This window comes from Gobius niger, assembly GCF_951799975.1.
Source record: "Gobius niger genome assembly, chromosome: 2".
NCBI classification, from domain to species: domain Eukaryota; kingdom Metazoa; phylum Chordata; class Actinopteri; order Gobiiformes; family Gobiidae; genus Gobius; species Gobius niger.
In genome coordinates this window covers 28977525-29000775 of record NC_136853.1, presented here as the reverse complement: position 1 = coordinate 29000775, position 23251 = coordinate 28977525, and the positions used below count along the sequence as shown (strand labels likewise).

The 23251-nt window shown below is 39.3% G+C and overlaps 2 protein-coding genes across 3 annotated transcripts; one reads left to right on the top strand and one right to left on the bottom strand.

Moving 5' to 3' along the window:
* Nucleotides 1-2233: 2233 nt before the first annotated feature.
* On the top strand, nucleotides 2234-9149 carry mdm2 (MDM2 proto-oncogene). Its single transcript, XM_079552004.1, has 12 exons — nucleotides 2234-2535; nucleotides 4025-4091; nucleotides 4790-4864; nucleotides 6412-6545; nucleotides 6627-6676; nucleotides 6827-6879; nucleotides 6956-7043; nucleotides 7120-7310; nucleotides 7396-7527; nucleotides 7610-7681; nucleotides 7953-8127; nucleotides 8199-9149. Exons 2-12 carry the CDS (start codon nucleotides 4041-4043, stop codon nucleotides 8666-8668), a joined length of 1491 nt encoding a protein of 496 aa, XP_079408130.1. The 5' UTR covers nucleotides 2234-2535; nucleotides 4025-4040; the 3' UTR covers nucleotides 8669-9149.
* Nucleotides 9150-10086: 937 nt separating this feature from the next.
* Nucleotides 10087-20751, bottom strand: cpm (carboxypeptidase M). 2 transcript variants are annotated; one of them, XM_079551760.1, is made up of 10 exons: nucleotides 20659-20751; nucleotides 19195-19368; nucleotides 18051-18148; nucleotides 14755-14927; nucleotides 12964-13051; nucleotides 12764-12877; nucleotides 12308-12470; nucleotides 11258-11410; nucleotides 10667-10815; nucleotides 10087-10586 (listed from the first exon to the last, which is right to left on the bottom strand). In XM_079551760.1, the coding sequence occupies exons 2-10, from the start codon at nucleotides 19361-19363 to the stop codon at nucleotides 10335-10337; spliced, it is 1359 nt and encodes a 452-aa protein (XP_079407886.1). In that variant the 5' UTR covers nucleotides 19364-19368; nucleotides 20659-20751; the 3' UTR covers nucleotides 10087-10334. The 2 variants fall into 2 exon arrangements, with proteins under 2 accessions (XP_079407886.1, XP_079407887.1); XM_079551761.1 differs by having other exon boundaries at nucleotides 12308-12478; nucleotides 12775-12877.
* Nucleotides 20752-23251: the final 2500 nt, after the last annotated feature.

The window sequence follows — 23251 nt, the reverse complement described above, 5'->3', positions numbered from 1 at the left end:
ATTAAAACTGCAATGACAAAAGCATGACAAAAGGCTCAGTTATGTATCTTAAATAGCATAATGAAAACAAAGACATTTCTCTTTATTTTCTGTTGCCAAGTTTATGCTGCTTCTAAAAAATGTGTATGCCTATGTGTACCCCTGCATAATCACCAGCAGCCGCACAGTTGAAAAGAGCTTAACAAGTTAGACCAGGGATCTCCAACCAGTAGCTCTCCATCTCCAGCCCTTTCTAAATGTCTACACACTTTTGAAGTCACATTTTAGAAGTGTTTTCTTTTTGTACTGAACATCTTAGACATAATCTACACACCAAAATAAACTAAACTAAAAGGACAAACGTTGAAATATTTAATATGTAAACTCTTCAGAGTGTCTTTAAAGCAGTGGTTCTCAACTGGTATGGCAGGACCAGGACCCACAATCACCCTGGAATGACAAGCTGCAACCAGTGCTTAAGGGGAGACACTACAGGCAAAACTCAATTTTTTCATTTTTCAGGTTTTGGGCCAAATTGGTCTCTGAACATACAAGCTTTCACCCGGAAACAAAAAATATGCCTAATCTTCACAATAACATGCTTAAATATTGCGCTGATTCAATGTTCCCCCATAGACTTATATGGGAGAATGCAATTTCAAGGGCCTTTTTCTCAAAACACATTTTTCTGTCATTGTGGCAACACTATGTCCACGTCAGTCAGACTTAAAGACTTCACATTTTCCAGCCTTGGACTGAACAATATTTGGAAGATTTTTTCAGAGGGATTTTTCATTATCTAATCCATGGCCCCATTTATTGAGTTTTGAATGTCAAAAAATGAGGCGAAAATTTAATTTTTACACATTTTTCCACTAAAAAACAGCTTATTTTAAAACTAAACAAAATATCCCAAATCCCCTCTGAAAAAGTCTTGGCAACTCATTCATCAATAAAATGAAACAATACATTTGAATGTAGCTCTGTCCATTATTCAGATTTCCTCGCCGAAAAGATGGGAAATTTGGGGCATTTTTAGGCATAAAACACCTTGTTCTTATGAAAAGATAAAATGACAGAAAACTTGCAATGCATTTTTCTCTCACATTTATGCCAGTGATCTACAGCAAAAGTTTCAAATTGCTATCTGTAAATATGCATTTTTTCCCTATTCACCTGCAATGTCTCGCCTTAATTTGTAAATTTAAATTTTCAGGAACACTTTTGGTCTAATGTGATGGATTCGGGAAACGGGCCAAAACATTAATTAAACACCAATGTATCAGATCAAATCTTTGCCGGATCCTCCAAAATATTTCCCGGATCCTTTACCCTAAAAAACTAAACATCGGAACGGGGAATCAAATCAAATCAATAAATTCAATCAATAAATCAATTGTTGAATAAGCATGACATCAGCCTAAAATGCTGAAATCACGATCATACCCGATAACAGACTAAACACATACATTTAAAGGTGTTTTCTGGGAAAGGCTTGTGACCCACTGAAAACGGTTCCGCGACCATCTTTTGGGTCCTGCCCCACATTTTTTTTAAATGTAAAAGTAGACCACTTAGTTAAACTAAAAGCACAAGACTACGCACTAAGCACAACCAGAGAAAGCTTCTTTTATTATTGATGAGTTGTTTTGACTGGAAGACTGGAAACACCAGGAGGAGAAAACGGTGAAGTCGGAGCTTTCCTGTTTGGAGCTTCACGGTGTCCTGAAGACTGCATGGTAAGCAAGTGAAGCAAACACAATCATATGGCGGCTTTTCACTATTTTTACTGACCGCATGGTGTAGGCCTATGGGTCGGCTCGGCTGACCACCAAACAAATACAGTCAAACCGTGGAACACCCTGCCCTTGAATTTAAAGAACTCCTCCACAGTGCACCAATTTAAAAAACAGTTCAAATCAACAAATATCAACTCTTACACACTACTGTAAATATTAGATTTTAACTTTAAAAACAGTAGTACCTGTGTTGTTTATTCTAGCTTATGGCTTAAAGTATAATACCTGCGAATCAGACCATTTATGTTTTGTATCTGAAGAAAGGGGCACTTTCAATCATGTATATACAAAAAATCACGTATAGTTGTTGAAATGTGAAAACATGTAACTAACATGACTGAAATCAATCAATCAATAAATAATTAAATAAAAATAAATAAAACTTGCCTAACCCTGTCATGTAGTGTTTCCACCAAAGGGGGCGCTATTCCACAATGTAAACTGGACTGTGTAAACCACCAAGTGGTGAAACAGTCGTTGCCAGCCAGATGCTCATAAAGCTAACGTGAAATGCTACTGTTCTTTTAACTTGCGTTGAGTGTTGTATCGCGCTGGTCGAGTGATATTTTATTTGTCCATATTTTCTTTAAAGATGGGGAGCATAGGGTTGATATATTTACTCCACGGGCGGTCCGTTGCCTGCTTAAGGTTTGTTGGTTGCTAAGTGGCAGCTAACGTTAGCGGACTAGGCCGCAGACCTCGTGTTTTCATCGCTTCCTAAACATCCCCTGCGCCTCATCAAACTCTGCTTCCCTCGGTAAGAAATCTGACACAAATGAAACTAAACTCATTCCGATTCTTCAATAAGATGTCTGTGACGACAGTAACTTGTGTCGTCTTGGTTACATACATCGATCAGTTTTGTATGTTTTGGTTTCTTGCTAGTTACTTAAAGATGTATACGATATGTTTTACACAAATCTACACTACGGAAAGGGCACACGAGTCCGACTTTCATGGCTGGTTCCCTAAAACCATCTTCTGATTTATTTTTAATTCTCCGCGCTTAAAAAGACCGCTTATGCAGAGTTGTGATGCTACAATGTTGCAGCTTGGCTAGTTAACGCTCCCCAATATCACCACTTGACTCATTAGTCCTGAAACATCTGAGGAAATGTTTCATTTGTACGATAAAGAGTTTCGTGTTGCCTGGCTCGACGTCCACCACGGGCAGCGATTGAAACCTACTATAGTGAGGCCAGCGGGACAAGTCCGGGCATATCCCTCCCCGTGTGTGTGTGTGTAGTACCAGGTCTGTCCACCAGCGGACTCGCAGTCTATTATGTTTATAAACAAATCATGATGACCATTCACTTCAGCTGCAAAGCAAAGTCAACTCGCTCAAAGGTTGTTGTGGTACAAGATGACTTGACACGTGACAGAAAAAATGTATGCTTTAAGTCATTGATCACGACTCGAGGCTCCTCACGAGACGAAGTCGCACAAATGTTGAAAGACATGGTTATGTGACGTCATCTGTTATTATTCCCTTTGGGTTTTTTCCGTTTTCTCTGATTAACTTACAATAAATAAAGTGTTCTGAATTGGGTTTTTTGATGACATGATTTTTATGATTACCTTTATTAATATTTATGACTGTTATTATTGTTATTGTTGTTATTATTGCTGTTGTTATTATTCATTATCATTATTATCATGTGGTGCTGGATCATCTCTGTCTCGTTGTTGTACTTGTGATCGGACAGGACAGTACACACTCTAAAAATAGAGTTAGACAGAACATATTTTCCACATACAAAAAAAACCTCTTATGAGAAATGATGAGTCACCAAAGACTAGTCTTGGCATGTTAGTGCATGATTAAATCAGCTGTCACAGTACCCTGTACTTCTACCTCCAGCTGACTCAGTGGTGATAGGCCCCAGTAAGACTAGGCAAGGCCAATATGTTCGGTCTAGTCCTGACATGTCTGAGGCTCTGTATAAGAGGATGCGGCTCGGCTCTGCTCTCCTCTGCACTTTATCCTTTCTTGCACACGATGAGCTGCTAATAGAATTGACACTGGTAAGAATTTATTTTTGCTTTTTCTAAGTAACTATTGCCTGGTGGCTCATTTCAGTTCTTACTTACTTCAATGTCTGTGAAAGTTCAGTTACTTCAGCACAGCTCTCTTCTCCCTAAATTACTAAAGACGCGGGAGTACATTGAATGAAATACTCAAAGCTGCTTTTTTAATGACTATCCTAAGAATTACTATTAAAACTGTATGTTCATCTTTCCCCCAGAAACAATCCTGTAACCATGTCTGCCGAGAAAGACTTCAGCATGGATGCCCCGGATGACAGTAAACTGGTAAGAGCACCACATACTCGATGGTGATAAATTATTTTGTTTAATTTTTATTGAACAGGGATAAATGCTTCAACAAACATTAATCTTTCAATAACATTGACAATTTTACGCACCACAAAGATGAAGCATTTCATTGTAGTGAAAGTGACAATAGTAACAAATAATTCAGTTGAAGTTACATTCTTAATTTCTCTAATTGATGAGTTTATTTTTTTAAACCATCCAAGTCTTGTACCAGTTTATGCTGAGGAGAAATATTTGTCTTAGATTTGCTTGAACATTTTTAGAGTGCATCAGCTTGTGTGACGAAGCATCACTCAGAGTGGAACTATGGGCAACAGTAGTTAGACAACTAAACATATTTAACAGTCTTCATTGCAGTACTTGCCAGTTGATGCCAAGTTAATTGCTCAATTGTAAATCATTCTAAGAGGCTCAATAGATGTTGCTTTTGCCTGTGATCAGGAGGTTTTATAGAGTTAAGTGATAAAAGGTCTAGTGTGCATGAATGAAGACATTGCAGACTGGAATGTTTTATCAGCTGGTATGATGGAAAAGTTGTACTTGTTCAGTATTTGTGACAGTGTTAGATCAAATCCCAAACAATCCTAAACAATTGAGTTCTTAAAGCTGTTTAATGTCTTGACCATCATAGTAGTTCAGAGTTTATGTTACTAACTTTGTTTTTCTATCTTCAGGTCAGACCAAAGGTAGAGTTTCAATCATTACTACAACATGCGGGTGCCACAAAAGATATATTCACCATGAAAGAGGTACAGTGCTGTTTGGTTAAGTACATGCTGCATTTGCATAATGCAAGTCATGTTTTATTTCCAGCCATATGTCTTTGGGCACGTACAGAAGTGTGTAATTCAAAGCTTGTGACCCTGATCTATCTTAGATGGCGTCTTTGTGCGTTTAAAAAAAAAAAAAAGCTATTTGTTTGAATACCACTGTGTGACTTATTTACAGTAATTTCAGCTTTAAGGTTTTTTTTTAAGTAAATGCTTTATTTCTATTGTTTAATTGTACACAGTTTAAACACATAAGCCGGTACTTTTTTCACACGCTTTGAACCCTGCAGCTTATGCAATGATGCTAAGTTCCATCATACTGAAGGTGTGAAGACACACAAACATACTCCAGCACTAAAAAACAAAGAGTTGATGAATAAATACAATTCTGTCCCAGTCTGAGAAGAACAGCAGAAAATGTTAGATTATTTAATATAATTTGATTTGATTTCAATCTTGATGAGGTGTAAAACAATTAAGTCTACTGTAATTGATAGTGAGCAGCTGGAAATATTACATCTAAAAATCAACAAAATGCAAGAAATTGCATATTCTATGTAAGGCATCTTGCATCCCAGATCCCATCTTTATATACTTCCCATTTTACAACATACATTGATTACAGTGATCATTATAGATGAAAGATATGATGCTGATGACCTGATCCTTTCCTGGACCTTGTGATTGGTCGGTGAATTTGAGGCTCTTCATTGCATCAAGGTTGAACATTTCGACTCTTGGTCTCTGATTATGTCAGGGAGGGCTAGCTATTGTCAAACGCTCTTCAAAGTGATGCTATAAACTGAGAGGTCTGGACAGAAAAGCTGGATTTTCATTCCTCCTCTGTTTATATGGTATTGGCACATTGTTGAATCACTTTCATAAGTTTGTGGATACGGCATCGTGCACATGTTTGACACGTGGGAATGTTTTGAGCAGTGGATGAATGTGGCGCTGCACCAGGCTACTGCTGTGCCTTTGGAGTGCACTGGACCTGCACTGTTTTGTATATCTCAGAACCAGAGTGGGCTTGGGGACACGAGAGACATCAGTGTTGTCCCTGGACTTCACCAGGAAAAACGTGGGAAATACATATTAGACTTTTCTTTTATACGATTTGAAAACATCTGAAACATGTGTCGAGGTACCTGGTGCACGTGAGATTAAAACGCAGATTAGATGTGGTGTTGAGGCACAACGAAAGCTTGTGGTTTGTTTATAGAGACACTGTAGTAGTAGCTGTTTTAGTGCAATGTACACTTCTGAAATCAGTTTATCTACGAGGCGAAAAAACTTCTTTGCAGTCAACAAAACAGTCAAATTGATTTGCCATTTCTGCAAAAAACAATGTTTGTACTCGTTTGGCCAATAAACGAGGCTGCTGGTGAAGTGCAATGTTCATGGAGATGGAACGTTGTACCATCAGTTCTGCAAGAGATCCGTCATGTGGACAGAGATTTTTCATACGGTTGTAGAAAAATCTGTGTGACAGGGCGTCAATGATGGCTGTGTTTTTGTTTCAACAGGTGATGTTTTATCTTGGACAGTATATCATGAAGAAACAGCTTTACGACAAGAAGCAGCAGCACATTGTACACTGTGCACAGGATGCACTTGGGCGAGTGCTGGGTGTTGAAAGTTTCTCAGTTAAAGAACCTCGGTAATAATAATAGTTGTTGTTGTTGTTATTATTATAAATAAATAAAATTCATTTTCAATTAATATTTTTTTCTGTTCTCAGTGCTTTGTTTGCAATGCTCACGAAAAACCTGATTGCTGTGAAAAGCCAAGGTAGGATTGTTTTTTTTTTTTAAGGTGCATTGAGTTACCTTGTGTGTATGAAATATGCTGTACAAATAAATATGCCTTGCCTTGTCTTAATCCTAATTTGTTTTTTTTTCCTGTCCAAGCTCAAAGCAAACCTTTGTTTTTTCATTTCAGAGTCTTTATCAAGTGATGAGCAAAGCAGCAGCCAAGTGATCAGAACCGCAGAGGTAAGACACGGCTTCATTCACTCTTTGGTCATATTTCTTTTACTGCCGTATTAGTATCGTTTGTTTCTTCTTACAGGTGGAAACAGAAAGCTGCACTTCATCTCATGACAGAAACAGGCGGCGCAGAAGGAGGAGGCGGAGGAGCCGCATAAGCAGTGATCCTGGTTCGTTTTTCACTGACAATTCAATCTTTATAACAGTTTTTTAAATCTTAAACTCAACACACTTTGTATTGTTCAGGTCCTTCTCAAAGCACAGAGACTGTTGATGTGGAGGGCGAGTCTGAGGAGGAGGAGGAGGAAGGGAGAAAGAGGAGGAGATCCGACAGTTACTCTCTGACATTTGATCACAGTCTTTCGTGGTGCGTGATTGGTGGACTCGGAGGGGTGCGGGACAGACACAGCAGCCACTCATCAGAATCCCACAGCACTGTGAGTGTCCTTTACTACTTACTTTTGCGCACGCCACTGACATTCAGATCGTTTATATTTCATTTTGCTTCTGTTTAATCTTCAGTCCGAGAGATCAGAGGTCACAATACCGGCATCAGACTCTGAGAGCGACAACTTCAGTGTTGAGTTCGAGGTTGAATCTATTGATTCAGAGGATTATGATGAGGATGATGCTTCTCTCTCAGGAGATGATCAGGTATCTCTATTATCTGGCACTTTAATTACCACTTCTCTGGTTATTATGTATGTGGCTACTCTAACATTTGATCATTTTACAGGTGTACGAGGTTACTATCATAGAGGCTGAAGATGAAGACTCCTTTGATGAAGACACAGAAATCAGTGAAGCTGTGAGTCCTAAACAACAACACTTCAACAGTGGGCGGGGAATTCTGCTTCCATAAGTACATCCTACTCATTGTTCTCTTAGGCAGAAAAATGTGTATTAAAGTGGGCATAACATACATATGGGACTTAAATACATGAGCATTACTATTTTGCGTTTTATAATTTATAATTCGTTCCTGTGACTGAAGGGACTGAGGGGTCACAGCGGTTGTCCTTGTGAATGAAATACTTATTGTGGTCATGTATTTTACCTCCGTTTGGGTTTGTTTGCAGGACTACTGGAAATGTGGAAAGTGTGAGGAGTTGAACCCACCACTTCCTAGACACTGTCAACGCTGCTGGACGTTACGTCAGCACTGGTTACCTGAAGTGACGGTCAATAAATCGGATGCAGGCCCAAAACCTCTCCCTCCAAAACCAAAAGAGACTGCAGCTAAAGATAGTCCAGGTACATTTAAAAATCTTTATTCCCAAAGACGATCCCTTTGTTTTAAAGCTGACTAACTGTTCTTTTTGAAGGTTCTGATGTTGAAGAAAATGAAGGAGTTGATGTCCCTGATGGCAAAAGGGCAAAAACTCTGTCTCAGTCCCAGGATGACTCTACCGCCTCTGCTCCAAACTCCCAGGACCTCTCATCCTCTGTTCCCTCTTCCTCACTGTCCTCCCAGGAAAAGCTCTGGATGGACTCCCAGCCTTCATCTTCGGACTCTCAAGAAACTCTGCCCTACTCACCGACAGTGCCTCCTGCAGCCGCTCCTGCTTTCCCTGAGCTGGAGCGCAATGTGTCGGCCGAGTCGCGGCTGCCGGACTCCTGTCTGGACCCTTGTGTCATCTGTCAGTCACGACCAAAGAACGGCTGCATAGTTCACGGTCGAACTGGACACCTCATGTCCTGCTACGTGTGCGCCAGGAAACTGAAGAAGAGAAACAAGTTGTGTCCGGTGTGCAGGATGCCCATCCAGTCTGTCATTCTGACGTACCTCAGCTAGGCCTCAAACACAGCACAGAAAATGGCTGCGAAAGGTTGATCATTTCCTTCTGCACTTGAAGAATTTGGTGCAGATCGAAACCTGCACTAAACCTGCACACAGCCAATTTTTCTTTTCTTTTTTTTACCTCATTAATATTTGTAATTTGGGATAATAAAGCAATCAATACTTCATATACTTTTAAAAGGAAAAAAAAATGTTTTCAAATTTGATATTTAGTGTCAGTTCCTGTAACTACAATATTTCAAATGAGATAAATGGCATATTTTTTGCTAATTGTGTAATTTATCAGTTTCCTGAAATATATATAGATATATAAAGTTGTAAAGAAATATTAAGTTTTGAAATAATATATAATTACATTTGAATGGGTATGTACATTAACACTTGAACTGGTGTTTGGACAATATTTATTTGTATACATATATTTAATACAAAGAATGATACCAGATCTTTCCAGGAAATCTTTGCTGAGTGATGCTTTAAATGTTCTCAAACTATTATTTATTAACAGTCTTATTTCAGACCGACGAGTGTATTTTAAGTCACTGCTTGATAAAGATTGTATGGAGAGATTAAAAATACCTTCTTTAAAATAAATGTTTAATTGACTATTTTGCTTTCTAACTCTATACTGACTCCTGCTGACGTGCGGATGTCAGTGCAGTGAAGACTTTCTTGACCGGTTAATGTTATTTTCAGTGTGACAATAATACAGAGCTCAGCACATAGTTACAAACGCAAGCCTTTTGTTCTGAGTCATTTGATTTGAGCAAACCACACTTGTTACTTTACAATTTGTGTTGATTTGAGCAGGTAAGGAGCGCTGTGTCTGTGTGCTGTATCAGCCTCACATTCAATAATCCTTTACCATCCACGACAAATATGAAACAGGAGTCATTTAGAATAATCAGCACTGGTAATGTAGTGAAAATAACATTTATTAACAAGCATATGAACTTATTTCTCTTTATGCATTTGCAATTTCCCAAGTGCAGTTTTCCCTCAGTCCATTTACAATAAATTCCACAAAATAACCAATGTATCTAACAAGAAGAAAGCTCAATGCAACAGTTTAATAAAACAAGGCACTCTCCTAAACGTTTCTTTACTGCTGGCATCCGAGCGGGCTTGTACATCGTAAGGTTTCTTCTGGTGGTACATTCAGAACAATGGTTACCTTCATATGCACTACGCACTTCAGTGCAATAAAATATAAATGTGTTAACTGGCAGTGTTCAGTCTGTTAAAGCATTCATGGCACAGTAGGATCTAACCAGAACTACAACAGAGGATCAAAGGTTTGACCATTTTTTTTTTTCAGATTTGAATGCTCAAATGAAAACTTCTACAAAAGGAAAAACTGTAGTTTAGTCTATATAGTCTACAATTTCTTACAATTGTGCAAACTGTGTATTTAAGGCTTCTGTTTCATACTGAGGTATTTTATGGTGTTGCTACTGCACGTGACATGTGACAGTTACAATGCTTCAAGAACATTGGTGTACTGGTTGCCAGTAAAGCAAACATAGCTGTTATATAATGACAACCTTTGGTATAATCATAGTGAGAGTGCTGTGATCTTGTGGAGGGTTTCCCTTTGCTTGGACACACTCCAGTGGCGTGACCTTAAAGCCTGAGTGCACAGCTCCTTCATCAACACTTTTCAGTTGTCCACAGATAAGGCCACCACGAGCAGGGCCACAGCGAACCCTGTCCACACGGCTCTGACACTGGCTCCACCTGCAGACAGGCGCACTGAGGGGTCACAGGTGATGCTGTGCCTTGGAGACGAGGGCAGTTCAGTTGTTGTCGTTGTGTTTTGTAAAATAAAGTCATGTTTTAAGGCAGAGTAGTGGTCTGGACCATAAGGAATAGTTAATGTTTCTGTCAAGACCTCATACCCTGGGCAAGTGACCTGTCAACAAACACACAACAGTTAAACCTCTGGCATGCAATGCTAACCACTAGATGTCAGTAGTGCTTAAATGCCTTTACTGTTAGAGTGTAGTTCCCAGGTAGCAGCAGTCTGTAGTATTCACCATGTTGATTGGTTTTAAAAGGACATATATTTCTGCGTCCAACAACGTCCACCACTGCATTTTGAACTGGTGCTCCAAAGCTGTCAAATACACGGCCTTTCACCCCTAGGTACAGTCAAGAGACAGAATGGAAGAACATGAGGCAATGATGTAGATCAGTGGTTCTCAACTGGTGGGTCGGCACCGGGAAAACATTTTTCAGCTTTTCTCTGGAAACATTTCTTTCATATGAATCTATTCATATAGAATAAAGTATATAAAGTGTTTTCATTCTAAAGAATGAAAACACTTCTCGAATCTGTTGCTAAGTTCTTTTGATAATGATTTTTTTCATTTTTTTCCCTATTTAATTAATGCTGATTCCACATTAATTTGTGGTAAAATTCAGAATTTGATTCTTTATAAAAAACAAATTCATTTCTGTTATTTGGGTTGCAGCTTGTCATCTTTGCATGATGGTGGGTCCCGACGCCATCCCAGTTGAGAACCACTGATCTAGATAATTGAATAGAAAATGAACACAAGGCCAGACAGTTGATTTACTAACCCAAATGGACCTGCTGTATAAAAGACAGAAGTGCTTTCCTGTTGTCGTTCCACATGCCCGGAAGTTCACTGACAGGAGGAAACTTGCAGCAGGATATCTCCAGAGTTAACTCCAAGCACTGAGCCCACACATAATTATAGTCTTGCATCCCACCTACAAACATACACATTCTGAATGAATCATGCCTCTATTTGTTCACCATAACCATTTAACCACAAGGAGGTACTTGCATGTCATACATTTCAACTTTAGAGAAGTCAACATGTGCCAGTCTCTTCGACTGTTCGACAATATCTGTTACTGTAACTGTGTAACAACTCCCATTAAGTAGAGTAAAGGAAAAACATGTCTCTTTATTGTGAGCAGGCTCGCCTCTCCACAGACCTGACTTGTTGGTTTATTAGGTTCCCCTCCACATGCTTTATTTTTATAGCCAATGCAAAACAGCTTCATCTGTGTCTAGCTGACCATCCGCAGCAAGAGTGACATAATTAATTAATTAATTAATTACTTTTTGTTTTTTGATGAAAATGTTATTTCGCTTTAGTCACATTTTAGTCGATGAAAATTACGTGTAAATTAATAAAGTCGACTAAACCCAACATTATTTTTGTCAACATTATATTCATTAAGTTTATTATTATTCATAAACACATTTAATCATATTGCACGTCTTCATGGAGCTTCCCCACAAGGACAAAGCACTTGTTTTAGCATTGAATTTAAATGATGGCTCTCTCAAACTGTGGAAGTTCAGATGTTTAAGTTCCTTCTTTTCATCTTTAATTAGTTTTATTAGTCCACCAAAATATCTGGAGATTTTATTCATAATTTTAGTCAAGTTAACTACCTTTATTTAGTCAACAAAAATATAACTTTGACAAAAATTCTGATGAAATATTTTCCATCATACTGTTTTTCTGTATCAACATGCCGCTCTGTTGATGTCTCTCCATGAGATTCCAGCTTTAATGCCCTCACAATACCTTAATCTATAAACCAATTACCATGTTTTAATACTTATTAATTAATATTCATGAATCTGGTTACCTGACAGAGCGTACCACTGAAATCCATTAGTGATGCCGTCCAGGAAGGGCCTGCTTTCCGCACAGCGGTTCCCGTTGTGCATTGTGGCGTGGTTGTGGGAGTACTCCTTAGCAAGGTGAACAAAGACATCGTCATCAGGACTGACGCTTGCTCCGTTTATTAGCTCACTGCCTTAAGAGGACACACATATAATGGATTGTTTTTTCTGATCTTTCGGTCAAATAAAAATGGCCAACATTGAAGAAGAAAAACAATACTTTCTCATCGGCTGAACCTTCAGATAAAAAGATTCCACAGAAATCATAAAGTCATGAGAGCCTGTTTGTGTCTTTCTCAGATTTGAGAATATTGTTTTTTTGTGTTCAGAATATGCATTAGAATGTAATGTAATGAAAACATCTGTTTGCTCTGATACATACAGATTGATTGAGATTCACTTGGGACAATGTCAAAGACTTTTAACTTACTATTACTGTTGTCATAAGGATAACTGGCCACCAGAGCTCCTCCATGAAGATTTGCAGACAACACAAAAGTCTCAGTACGCAGCCATCCCATCACAGCGCGGACCTAAACAAGCAAATGAAAGTGTTATATACTTCTTAAAAGAGACTTCAAGAAAAAAGACTATTCTCACGAGGTCTGACTAGGTTTACCTCCGCTTCCCGCTTGTCGTCTTCTAGCGTCTGAGCAGCAAAAGGGTCGGGAAAGTTTCTGTTCAAGTCCATGCCATTGTGATTGAACCTAAGAAACAGTTTGTTATCATGGCTAATTCTTCTTAATGTTTAAATTAGGTTATCATCTTCTATGTTTAATGCTTTCAATTATACTTTGTCAACTGTATTTAACTATGCTGTCCAGAGAGAACCACATCTTAGGAGTAGGGAAAGCTGCAGACCCGGAGCTGAGACGGATTTACCGTGAATCGAATCCACCGTGATAGTGCTCCCTCTGCTGGATAAAGCGGATCTAGAACGATCAGTTTTTAGGAAGGTTGATTGATGTTGATCTAATTAATGCACATGAGGAGTAACAGAGTTATTTCAATTTTTTCATAAAAACAAAACAAATTCTGATGAACAAATATGTGAAGTGTAACTAGATTCTATTGATTGATAAAGATAACATAATATAACATAAACGTCTAACAGCATATGAACTGCTTGTTATTTTTGTTCTGAACCTACCGTAACCCTAACAGCCCTACCTAACCCCTAATTGTAACCTAACCCTAACAGCCCTACCTAACCCCTAATTGTAACCTAACCCTAACCCTAACAGCCCTACCTAACCCTTAATTTTAACCCAACCCTAACCCCAAACCTAACCCTAACAGCACTACCTAACCCATAATTTTAACCTCACCCCAATCCTTATGACCATAAACTAACCCTAACAATAATTGTAAAACATAAAATACTAATAAATAACACCGTTGTGGATCCGCTCCTACCAGCATAGGGTGCACTACCACGGTGAACCCACCTCACCTTTGTGGATCTGCCTCGGCTCCGGGCTTGCAGTTATCGAATCTTAGGCCCAAAGTTGCTGTTACAAGCTACCCAATCCAATATCCCACATCTGCAAATTTGCAGTGGAAGTAAAATTATGCAATAAAAATTGCTTAAAGTTGATTGTAAGAGAGCACAACTACAACAGGGGTCTCATATGTAATTCTACACAATCCAGTGTCTTAGGAGGTATGCATATTAGTAGTAAATGATAATAGTAATATAATAGAGTGGATGTTATTTAATAACTACCTTCAAGTTCAGATTTGTTTGTTTTTCAAGTTCATAATCCATTTGACCATGACCCACACACAAAAATCAAACATTATTAGCAGATAATAACACTGCTGTCCAGCCTAAATGTAAATAGTAAGCACACTATGCACTTTCAGACTAAATAAGTCAAAACACATGTGATTAGCTACATCAGTGTTGTTTTACTGTGCATGCAACAGTATGAGAGATAGGGATCAACCTTGAGTCTGCTTTCCGGCTAATCAGCAAGTTTTGGGCGTTGAACTTGAACTATCCCAAAGTGACAAAGTGACAAAGTGACAAAGTACCAAAGCACCAAAGCACCACTAAAAGGGCATGCATGTCAACAGGGCTTTTGAGACTACCTTTAATTTATATAGCTAAATGATATTTTTCAGATTACACCAGAGTTATACTGTAGAAGAAGAAGAAAATCATGTAACCTAACCAAGATGTTGTTTGCATTGCATAGGTTATTAGTCTTCCACTACGTTAATAATCTACATAGATGATCCCCATGGTTATAGGTCAGGTTTAAGATTGCAGAGTAGTAGCTGTTTGCTCAACCTCAGCACAGATGAATGTGTAAATGTGCTTTTGGGATTTGTCATCAGACCACAATGATATGACCATTAGCTGTCACAATCACACAATAATTACATAGTGTGTGAGTGACTGTACCTGCCCTGGCTGTACATGCAGTCTGTGTCCGAGGAGTCAAAACCATCAGGATTCATCGTTGGCATAATGTGGATTCGGGTGCTGTTTAGAAGCTGCAGTGACCATGTTTCATTGTTACGGTATCCCGTCACCAAGTCATCGATGAGATGCAGCAGCAGCACCCGGCCCAGAACCTGTGGTCAAACAGCACAGGAAATATGTTTATCTGTATGTGTTAAAGCAATCACTTATAAAAATATAAATAGTGTTTTATTCATCTGCACTCCATTATGTACATTTTCAATAATTTTCTAATAAACCCTGTCCTTGGGATCATAAATCACCATATGGGTGCCGATGAGCAGCTGCTGCCTGTTTGCTTCCTCCACAGGGAAGGTGCGTAGGAGGAAGTGAAGCTGTGAGTCTTTGTGGACAAGAAACACAATCCAGAGATGAGCCTGTAGTTGCTCCTCATGTTTTGAGAGAGTACGGACTCTGTGTGCATGAATGGTAGACTCAGAACAGAGAAAGGGAGAAGGGTGGGAAAGGTGAATAGGTGCGTGTGCACCGAGCACTACACACAGACACACGTCAAGACTAGCTTCGCCTCTGGCCATCCTTGTGCTTTCCTCTAACCCTTTCTCAGCAATTGCTGACTCCTGCAGACTACAGAGCACACCCTTCTCCTCTTTATATCACAACATAAAAGATATAACTGAATCAATGGAGACAGCCGTTTAGAATAAAAACACTGGTGTATATTTTCTTTTGCCCTGTTGAATGATATTGTCCGGTTATTAATCCAGATGGTAGTCCATTAATCCAGAAGTATTATAGAATTGAGCAGTCAGTTGACTTTGGTATTAAAAAAGGTCAATAACCATTATGCTTTTAGTGGAGGGAAAAAAACAAAACTGGTTGAGCATAGACTAGAAGCAGTTACTGTGCCAGGAAATGTTCACGAAAAAACTTAACTGAAACAAGCAGCTTCCAAAGCAGGACTGGGCACATACAGTAATGATTACTGGCATTTTTAATAGCTCACAGATATTTCTTTATACAGTTGTGCGCAAAAGTTTAAATACTCTGGCAGAATTTATTATTCTTTTCACTATTTTTCAGAGAATATGAATGATGACGCAAAAAAAAATGTTTCACTCATGTCAAACGACTGAGTTTACTCTTTTTGAATCATGACAAAAGAAAGTATCAAAATGACCTTGATCAAAAGTTTACATACCCCAGTTCTTAATGACAAGGTGGCCAAAAAGTAAAAGAAAAAAAAAATCTGCCAGGGTGTGTAAACTTTTGAGCACAACTGTATGTCAAGAAGAAAAGAAAAATGTTTAAATGTAGGGGCACCGTGGTCAAGTGTTTATATTTCTCTGCATTAGCACATTTTTGTCAGGTGAAGGTGAGCCCATAGCTTTCAGAGAATTATTTTCGGTGAGTCTGTGTACGTGTGCCCTCTCACATCAAACTGTGAAGCATTACCCAACTCCCGCCGACTCCGACACTCTTGTTAAACTGTGTAGAATACAAGCAGACAGGTTCACTATGTACAGAATGTTGAAAACCTCATAATGTTCTCTTTACACTTAAAGTAGTGTGCCATTTTCCTTGTCAGTTTTGGCTGATCATTACAGTTACTCAGTGCTTCATTTGTAAATTTGTATATTCAGGAACACTTTTGGTCTGATGTGATGGATTCGGGGAACAGGCCAAAACATTTGCTGGAACACTCTCAATAAACCCCTTTTTTTTTTTTTTGCCGGATCCTCTTAAAGGGGCTAGATGCAAGTTAGTCATTTTTCATGCTCACTACTGCCACCTCAGGTCTTATGCGTAACTGCAGCTTCTATATTAAGTGCATGACGACGATTCGGACCTGAATAAACACCTTTTTGAGTGACAGTGCAGGATTTTAGAGGCAGTTGTGGTGAATAGGTCTGAGCTCATTCTACACATTAGGACATTGCTGGAACATGTAGGGGGAGGAAAATACATAATTTTAACATTTTTAAACTCTGTATAGTCCCTTTAAATATTTCCCGGATCCTTTACCCTAAAAAACTTAAAATTGGGGGAATGCGTTCCCCCAAACGGAGGATCAAATTAAGCACTGCAGTCACTACTACACCATGTACTTCCCCTCTTAACATTTTGAATGTATATTTTACTTTTTCCATTCCCTAATAAATACAAACAATAGATGATCCACTCTTTGTGAGGCCACTTGCCACTTGTTTTGTGTGCCTGTGCGTCACTGTGTGTGTGCGTGAGTGTGTGTGTGTGTGTTTGTGTGAGTGTGCGTGTGTGTGTGTGTGTGTGTGTGTGTGTGTGTGTGTGTGTGTGTGTGTGTGTGTGTGTGTGTTTGTGTGAGTGGATGGATGTATGGGGGGGACTGGGTGAATGGAGCTTTTTCTGGAAGTTTTCCCTCAGCGACACACTCCACTGACTCTGTGTGTATCAGTGTGTGTCCAGCTATGACTTCTATTTAAGGACATTTCCCCTGACTTTCACATGCGCAGCCAGAGAGTTCTCCCAAGGACCGTCGCCATGGTAACAGGACGCCATGTTCATCAGAGGCGTTAATGTTTAGAGCTTTTCCACTTTTTTTTTTTTTTTAGCAACAGTATGTTAATGTACGTATAATAACATGGATTATTATTGACATTTTTCACATCCAAGTTATATGATCTACTTTAGTTTTAAGAAACAGTGTTGGAGCAGAGAGTTTACAGCTAATTGAGTGAGTAACTATACCCTACACAGATCTGCATCACTGCCTCTTGAGTGCTTGATTCACATCAGTGCAGTGTGGTCACAAACATCTATAATTATAGTCATTACAACAAACTGTGGCGGTTAATGGAATTGGTGCCACTTTAATTGTGACAATTTTGGTGTTGCCAGGGACGACTGAGCACCGGTCCACCGAAAACAACTTTCCACAGTTTCACAGAATTATGTATTTTATGTTTCACAGTCTTATGTATTTTTGCATTTGTATTAGTCTCAGCCATTCTTAGTCTTTGCTTCTGAATCTGCTAAGTCTTTCCTGTTGTGGGTTGCATATAATTACTTTTCCAGTTCACTTTGATTGGTTATTATCTCCCCACATGATGGTGTATTTTAATGGCTTCTTCACTCCCACTAACAGACACGGCCTGTCTCGGACCACAAAAGTGAGTATGCAGTGAGCGTTTGCTTCTGAATGGCTTTTGTTGATCTCTTTAGTCTCCTTTTAGTCCCACTTCCTGTGTGCAGGGAGGGGCTGTGCGTTGGAGTGAGTATGTTTCTGTGTGCTGGCTCACCTCGTTTCCATGCATGTTACCCACATACTTGAACTCTGGGACTCCAACAGTGTGCTGACCAGGGCTGACACCCAAGGCTAACACCCACAACTCTTGACCTGAAGAAAGATTTCAGATGTGAGTAATGTATATATTTGCTCAAAATAATAGAAGTAAAAGAATTAACATATCAGGCAAACAATTACCAATTCAGGAAAAAAATAATATTTTATCAGGTGGAAGCATGTTTTTGTACCATTACAAAGCAAGTGCCACTGGTGGTTTCCTGAATCAATTACTGACACAGTGAAGCTTTCACTAACATACAAAACACACATTGTTTTTGCATTTTGATGGCGCACATGGATGAAACGCTGCATGTCAGAGCAGGTTTACACACACACAAACAGTTGTGTAAACCCACTCGAGGTGTTAACAGGTCAATGACGTGGGATCCTGAAAACCCATGAGGTAAGGCTTAAAGAATGACTGGACAAGATGATACAAAATGCACAGAATGCTCAGATTTGGACAGCAGCCAGCTGGTGCCCTGGATTAGCTCAGATTAGCTGTTTGTGTCTGTATAAGTGATTAGTTGGATTAGGTCGGTCCAGATTAAATTAACCTTGGTCTTGCCTCTTGTCATACGATCACCCTCAGTGTAGTTGTTACTATGGTGATGGACAACTGATACTTGGTCAGTCATATGTCATCCTGAGTGTCAGTCAGTTTGTCAGCTGTACTTACGAGTGGTCTATGAAACAGTCAGTGTGAAACATTACACATCTGAAGAATACAATGTTTTGTGGATCGTTCAATGTGACATGGTTCCAAAGTTGTTATTGTTTAGAAGTATTGCTGTAATAAAAGTGCTCACCTCTGTTTTCTTGCACTGACGTCGAAATGAAACTCGAACACCAGGGTTATTTTTGAAGCATTAAAGGTTAATCAGAAACAAATAAATCTGAATAGTCACCAATACGTCACCAATCTCCAGTCAAAAAGCTGCAAAGCAATGCAATACATTTTGCAGCTATTTTTAATTTTCACTCATTGATTTCAAGAAGGCCCTCAAACATTTGTGACTTTATAGCCTACACACGAGGTCTTACTTTGTTTTTGTTTTTATGTGTAATGCATTATTCAGATGCTGCATGGGCTTTACCTCTCACGGACTGGCCAATGCTGTACAGGTGTGTGATGTCAGGGTTGCCTGCGCTGACTTGAAGCAGATACTCCTTTATCTCTTGGTTGCTGTGATAGCGAAACTCCAGCAGGGTCACAGGGGTGTGGTGGAGGATGAGCAGAAAGAATAGGTGCAGGAGTATCATCATCAATTCTGGGAAAATAACAACAGTCCTGTATGAAAAAAGTGCCTACACTGTGGGAGAAGTAAACCAGACATTGAGCACATGGCAGGGGGTGCGCAGATTATTTCAGATTAATAAAGATGAAACTGAAATGAATACAGTTTTCAGAGAAAGGTGCTTAAAGTAGATTTGTATTAAAATGTAATGTAGTTTTACTTTTAGTTTTCAAAATAATTGGACAGCTGCATGGGCACTACGAGTATGAAATTATGGACCCAACTGGATACGGGAGACAAAACAAGTTGGGAAGCACTGGCATAATCAATTATATTGCAGCTGTCCTTTGTGCAGTTTGTTTCATGTTGTCTGGTCTCTTTTAACTCCTGTAAATCTGTAATGACAGCGCTGTTAGAGTTAGACTGTGACAAAACAGTGGCGAGAATTTACAGTGAGTTAGATATGGTACAAAAGCAGCCTAATGTAATGGAGGACGTAGACTGATTGAAAATTGTACCATAGCCAATAGTTTGATATGTGTCATGTTGATAACTGTGATTGTACGTTTAAGGTTGTTAGAGAAATAACAATGGTGTTGGAGAGGATAGATGAATAACAGGCAGCAGTCTGGATGTCTTATGCAGGAGAAGTTTATTTACCATCGGTGCGGGACCCGGAGACATGAACTCGAGACATTGCGCTAGTCCTACCATTCAAGTCTGTCTATGCTTCCACAGAAGAGGGATAAATACCCTCTCAGAGCGTCATACTGATACGCAAGCATTCAGTGGCTGAGAGTGGGCGCCTGAGCCTCACAGTCAAGGCTATGACAGAGATAGTACAACTGTACAGCCTGACCCAGTATGATAAATAGCGATTTAATGTTATCCTCTAACAAATGTGATGTGTTAACCTTTGTTAGAGGATAACCTTTGTTATCCTCTAACAAAGGTTAACACATCACATTCTGGTATATTTACAGTGTTATTTATTAACATGCACTGTCCCTAAAATAAATATATAAATGTGACCATCTATAAACTTTCCATTCACATTAAGCCCTGATGAAGACCTGGAGGTAGACACTGGTTTGGCCATCTACATTTGGGCCTTTTAAGTCATTCCTCGTGCTGCCTTGTCTGAAGTGCCAGGGTTTGCTGCTTTTTTGCTCTAAACTTCCCATGTTAAGAAAGAGTTGGAATGGTTATTAATTTTTAAAAAATGAAGTCTGAAACCTGACTCACTGCTGAGCTTAACTTATCCCACCGACCCATGTGACAACACCAAACATGATAGACCGAGCAGTCGGTCAGAGCACGTACCTGTCCGCGGCCGAGGTTTGGTCTCCACCGCAGCGACGAGCACCGGCTCACCCGGGACAGAGAGCGCACTGACAGCCCGTATGTGAGAGCTTTGGCTCTAACCACAGGCTGTGGGACACGGCCTTAACAGGCGGAGATTGGCCTGCTCTCTGCTGGAGGGGCGGGGCCTAGCTGACCGGGGACGGCGCGAACCACTTGATGCGTCTCGCGCGTGAGGCTTCCGTTGCTGTTTATCGTTTGTTTTGTGTTTTTCTTTGCCTAGGCCGGGGTTAACTTTTAGGTGATAACCTATTAAAACCAATAATCTGTCCCAAACGTAGGGATATTTACAGGAACTTATTAGCCTCCTGCACTTGTCCCTCTGGAGCAGCCCCGTAAGGAGCGCTTGGGGATCCATTTCCAGATGTAGAGTCAGGCTAATGGTCAGTAGGGTGAGGGTGGTCCGAATCCGGGACTTTTCAAGCTGTTAAGCACAAGCGCTAACCGCTGCGCCACTGTGCGGTGGTAATATGTCATATCATCTCATTGCAAATTCAAAACACATCTGCGGTTCACAAAACTGAAAAGTCCCCAGGCTACAGAGCGTGAATATACATCCAAAGAACTCGAGAGCCAAACTATGCCCTATAGGTCCTCTGCATATTGACTCAGGAAATCTGCAATGTTGCAGCATTAGATAGCGAAGGCAATTTGCTCGTTGAAATGATCCGAGTCCGGTCTGATAAGGCGCAGGTCTGAACATGTGAGAAGAGAAGAAAAACTATTAGGCAAAATTGCTTGCAAAACAAAGTGTAAATAACCTGCATATTTTCACTGCAGGCTATTTGTTTCAGATGTTTATTAAGCTCTGGTGAATTGGGGTCGATATAATTATTCATAAGTGCAGGTCTACGAACACAATGAATTGAAAAATAAAGCACCAGAAGTCATAAACCAAATGTTAATCAGTCTCTGAGTGAACAGTTTTCTGTTTTGTTGTTTAATGAAATGCATTAAAAGAAGAAATGCTTGTATTTCCGAAAGCACTAAAAGCTAAAACAAAACTGCGCATCAGTCATGGGCTTTTGTTTTCTTTTGTCTGTATCAGTTTGGGTGAATGTGATATAAAGTAACATGGAAAAACATGTGAGATTTTTTTTTAATTCTGCCATATGGTTCAGGTTATATGTCAATAACCAAACACCGAAATAAACAAATAATTAATTAGCCTAAATAAATCAACACCTCATTGAGTGATATTTCTAAAGGACATGATCAAGGTTTTGGCCATGGACCTCTGCCCCGCGCTCAAACGGTCTAACCTTTGTTCATTTGAATCGAGCCCCATCTGGTGGTTAATAATATGAACTGTAAGGAAACTTCATGCCAACTTCATACAACTATTCTGCCAATGGGTTTGAATTGTTTGAACCACTTTAATGTATAGGCTTTTAATATATAGGCTTCAAGCTCCTTCAGTCCTATAGTGATAAAAAAAAAAGTAAACAGGAACGGTACACATTTACGGTAAGTGGAATAAATCCATTGTCATTAGGCTGGTAATGTTCCTTGAATGTTAGTGGTCTCAAGGAGCCAACGCAAGTGCCGAGATAAAGACAAGTTTAATTCAAGCCCATCCATTGTACTTGTGATTGAATTTTCCACTTTATCTTGCAGACAGTTTGTAATGTACTACAGCTTAGTTCCAGCTTATGCTTGCACTAAAACGAACCCATAACTCCCAAAGTACATTAAATTCCTCTCATCGAGTGTGTTTATGTAAAACCGTGAGAGTAATTGTTGCTCAGGGGCTGCTGGGTGATTGACATCCTATTTAAACAGACATGGCCAATGAGATGAGAGCCATGCTTTGGAAAAGGGGAAATTAACAAAGCAAGAGACTTGAGTGGCAGGTACAGCGTCTGCAATAGACTCTTCCCTTTCTTTGTAAATGGGAGCTCATTTAAGAAAACATGTTGATGATGATTAGTCGTATCACTAAACATTGCAGGAAAATGCTCAATTTGCCTCAAATCCAAGGAGAAGACGGTTAACCCATTTGCAGAATCTGTAACTTTATGCATAAAGATAATGGAGGAGCGCGGAGTTTACAAGATCCTGTGCTTTGAACAAGTGAAGAATACAAACTTTTTTAAATTACATTGAGTCTTTTATTTCAACATAGTTTCGCAATAAAAGCTAAATTACAATGAGCTGCTACAGAGTTGGTCAGTAACAAAGCAAGTTTACTTAAAGTGCATATGACAGGTTTTAATGCTTTTCTAAATGACTTATTTAGATGGATAAAATCTGTTGCAAAATTATCATTTTATTTCAGTGAAGCTGAAATTTTAGAAATGTTGGTCAGAAAAGTTATTTTTTATTATTTTTAAGCTGCTGACAGGAAGTGACATAGAAGAAGGTAGCAGGTCTTTACCTTCTTCTATGTCACTTCCTGTTAGTGTCCAATAAGGAAGTGAAACTATAAACATCACCAACATGACCAAACTAAGGAAAACTGGGCACAATCTTTAGCAAAATCTTAAATATAATTGTGTTCACTATGTTTTAGCAAAAAATGTGTCTAATGTGTCACATGCACTGGTAACTGGCA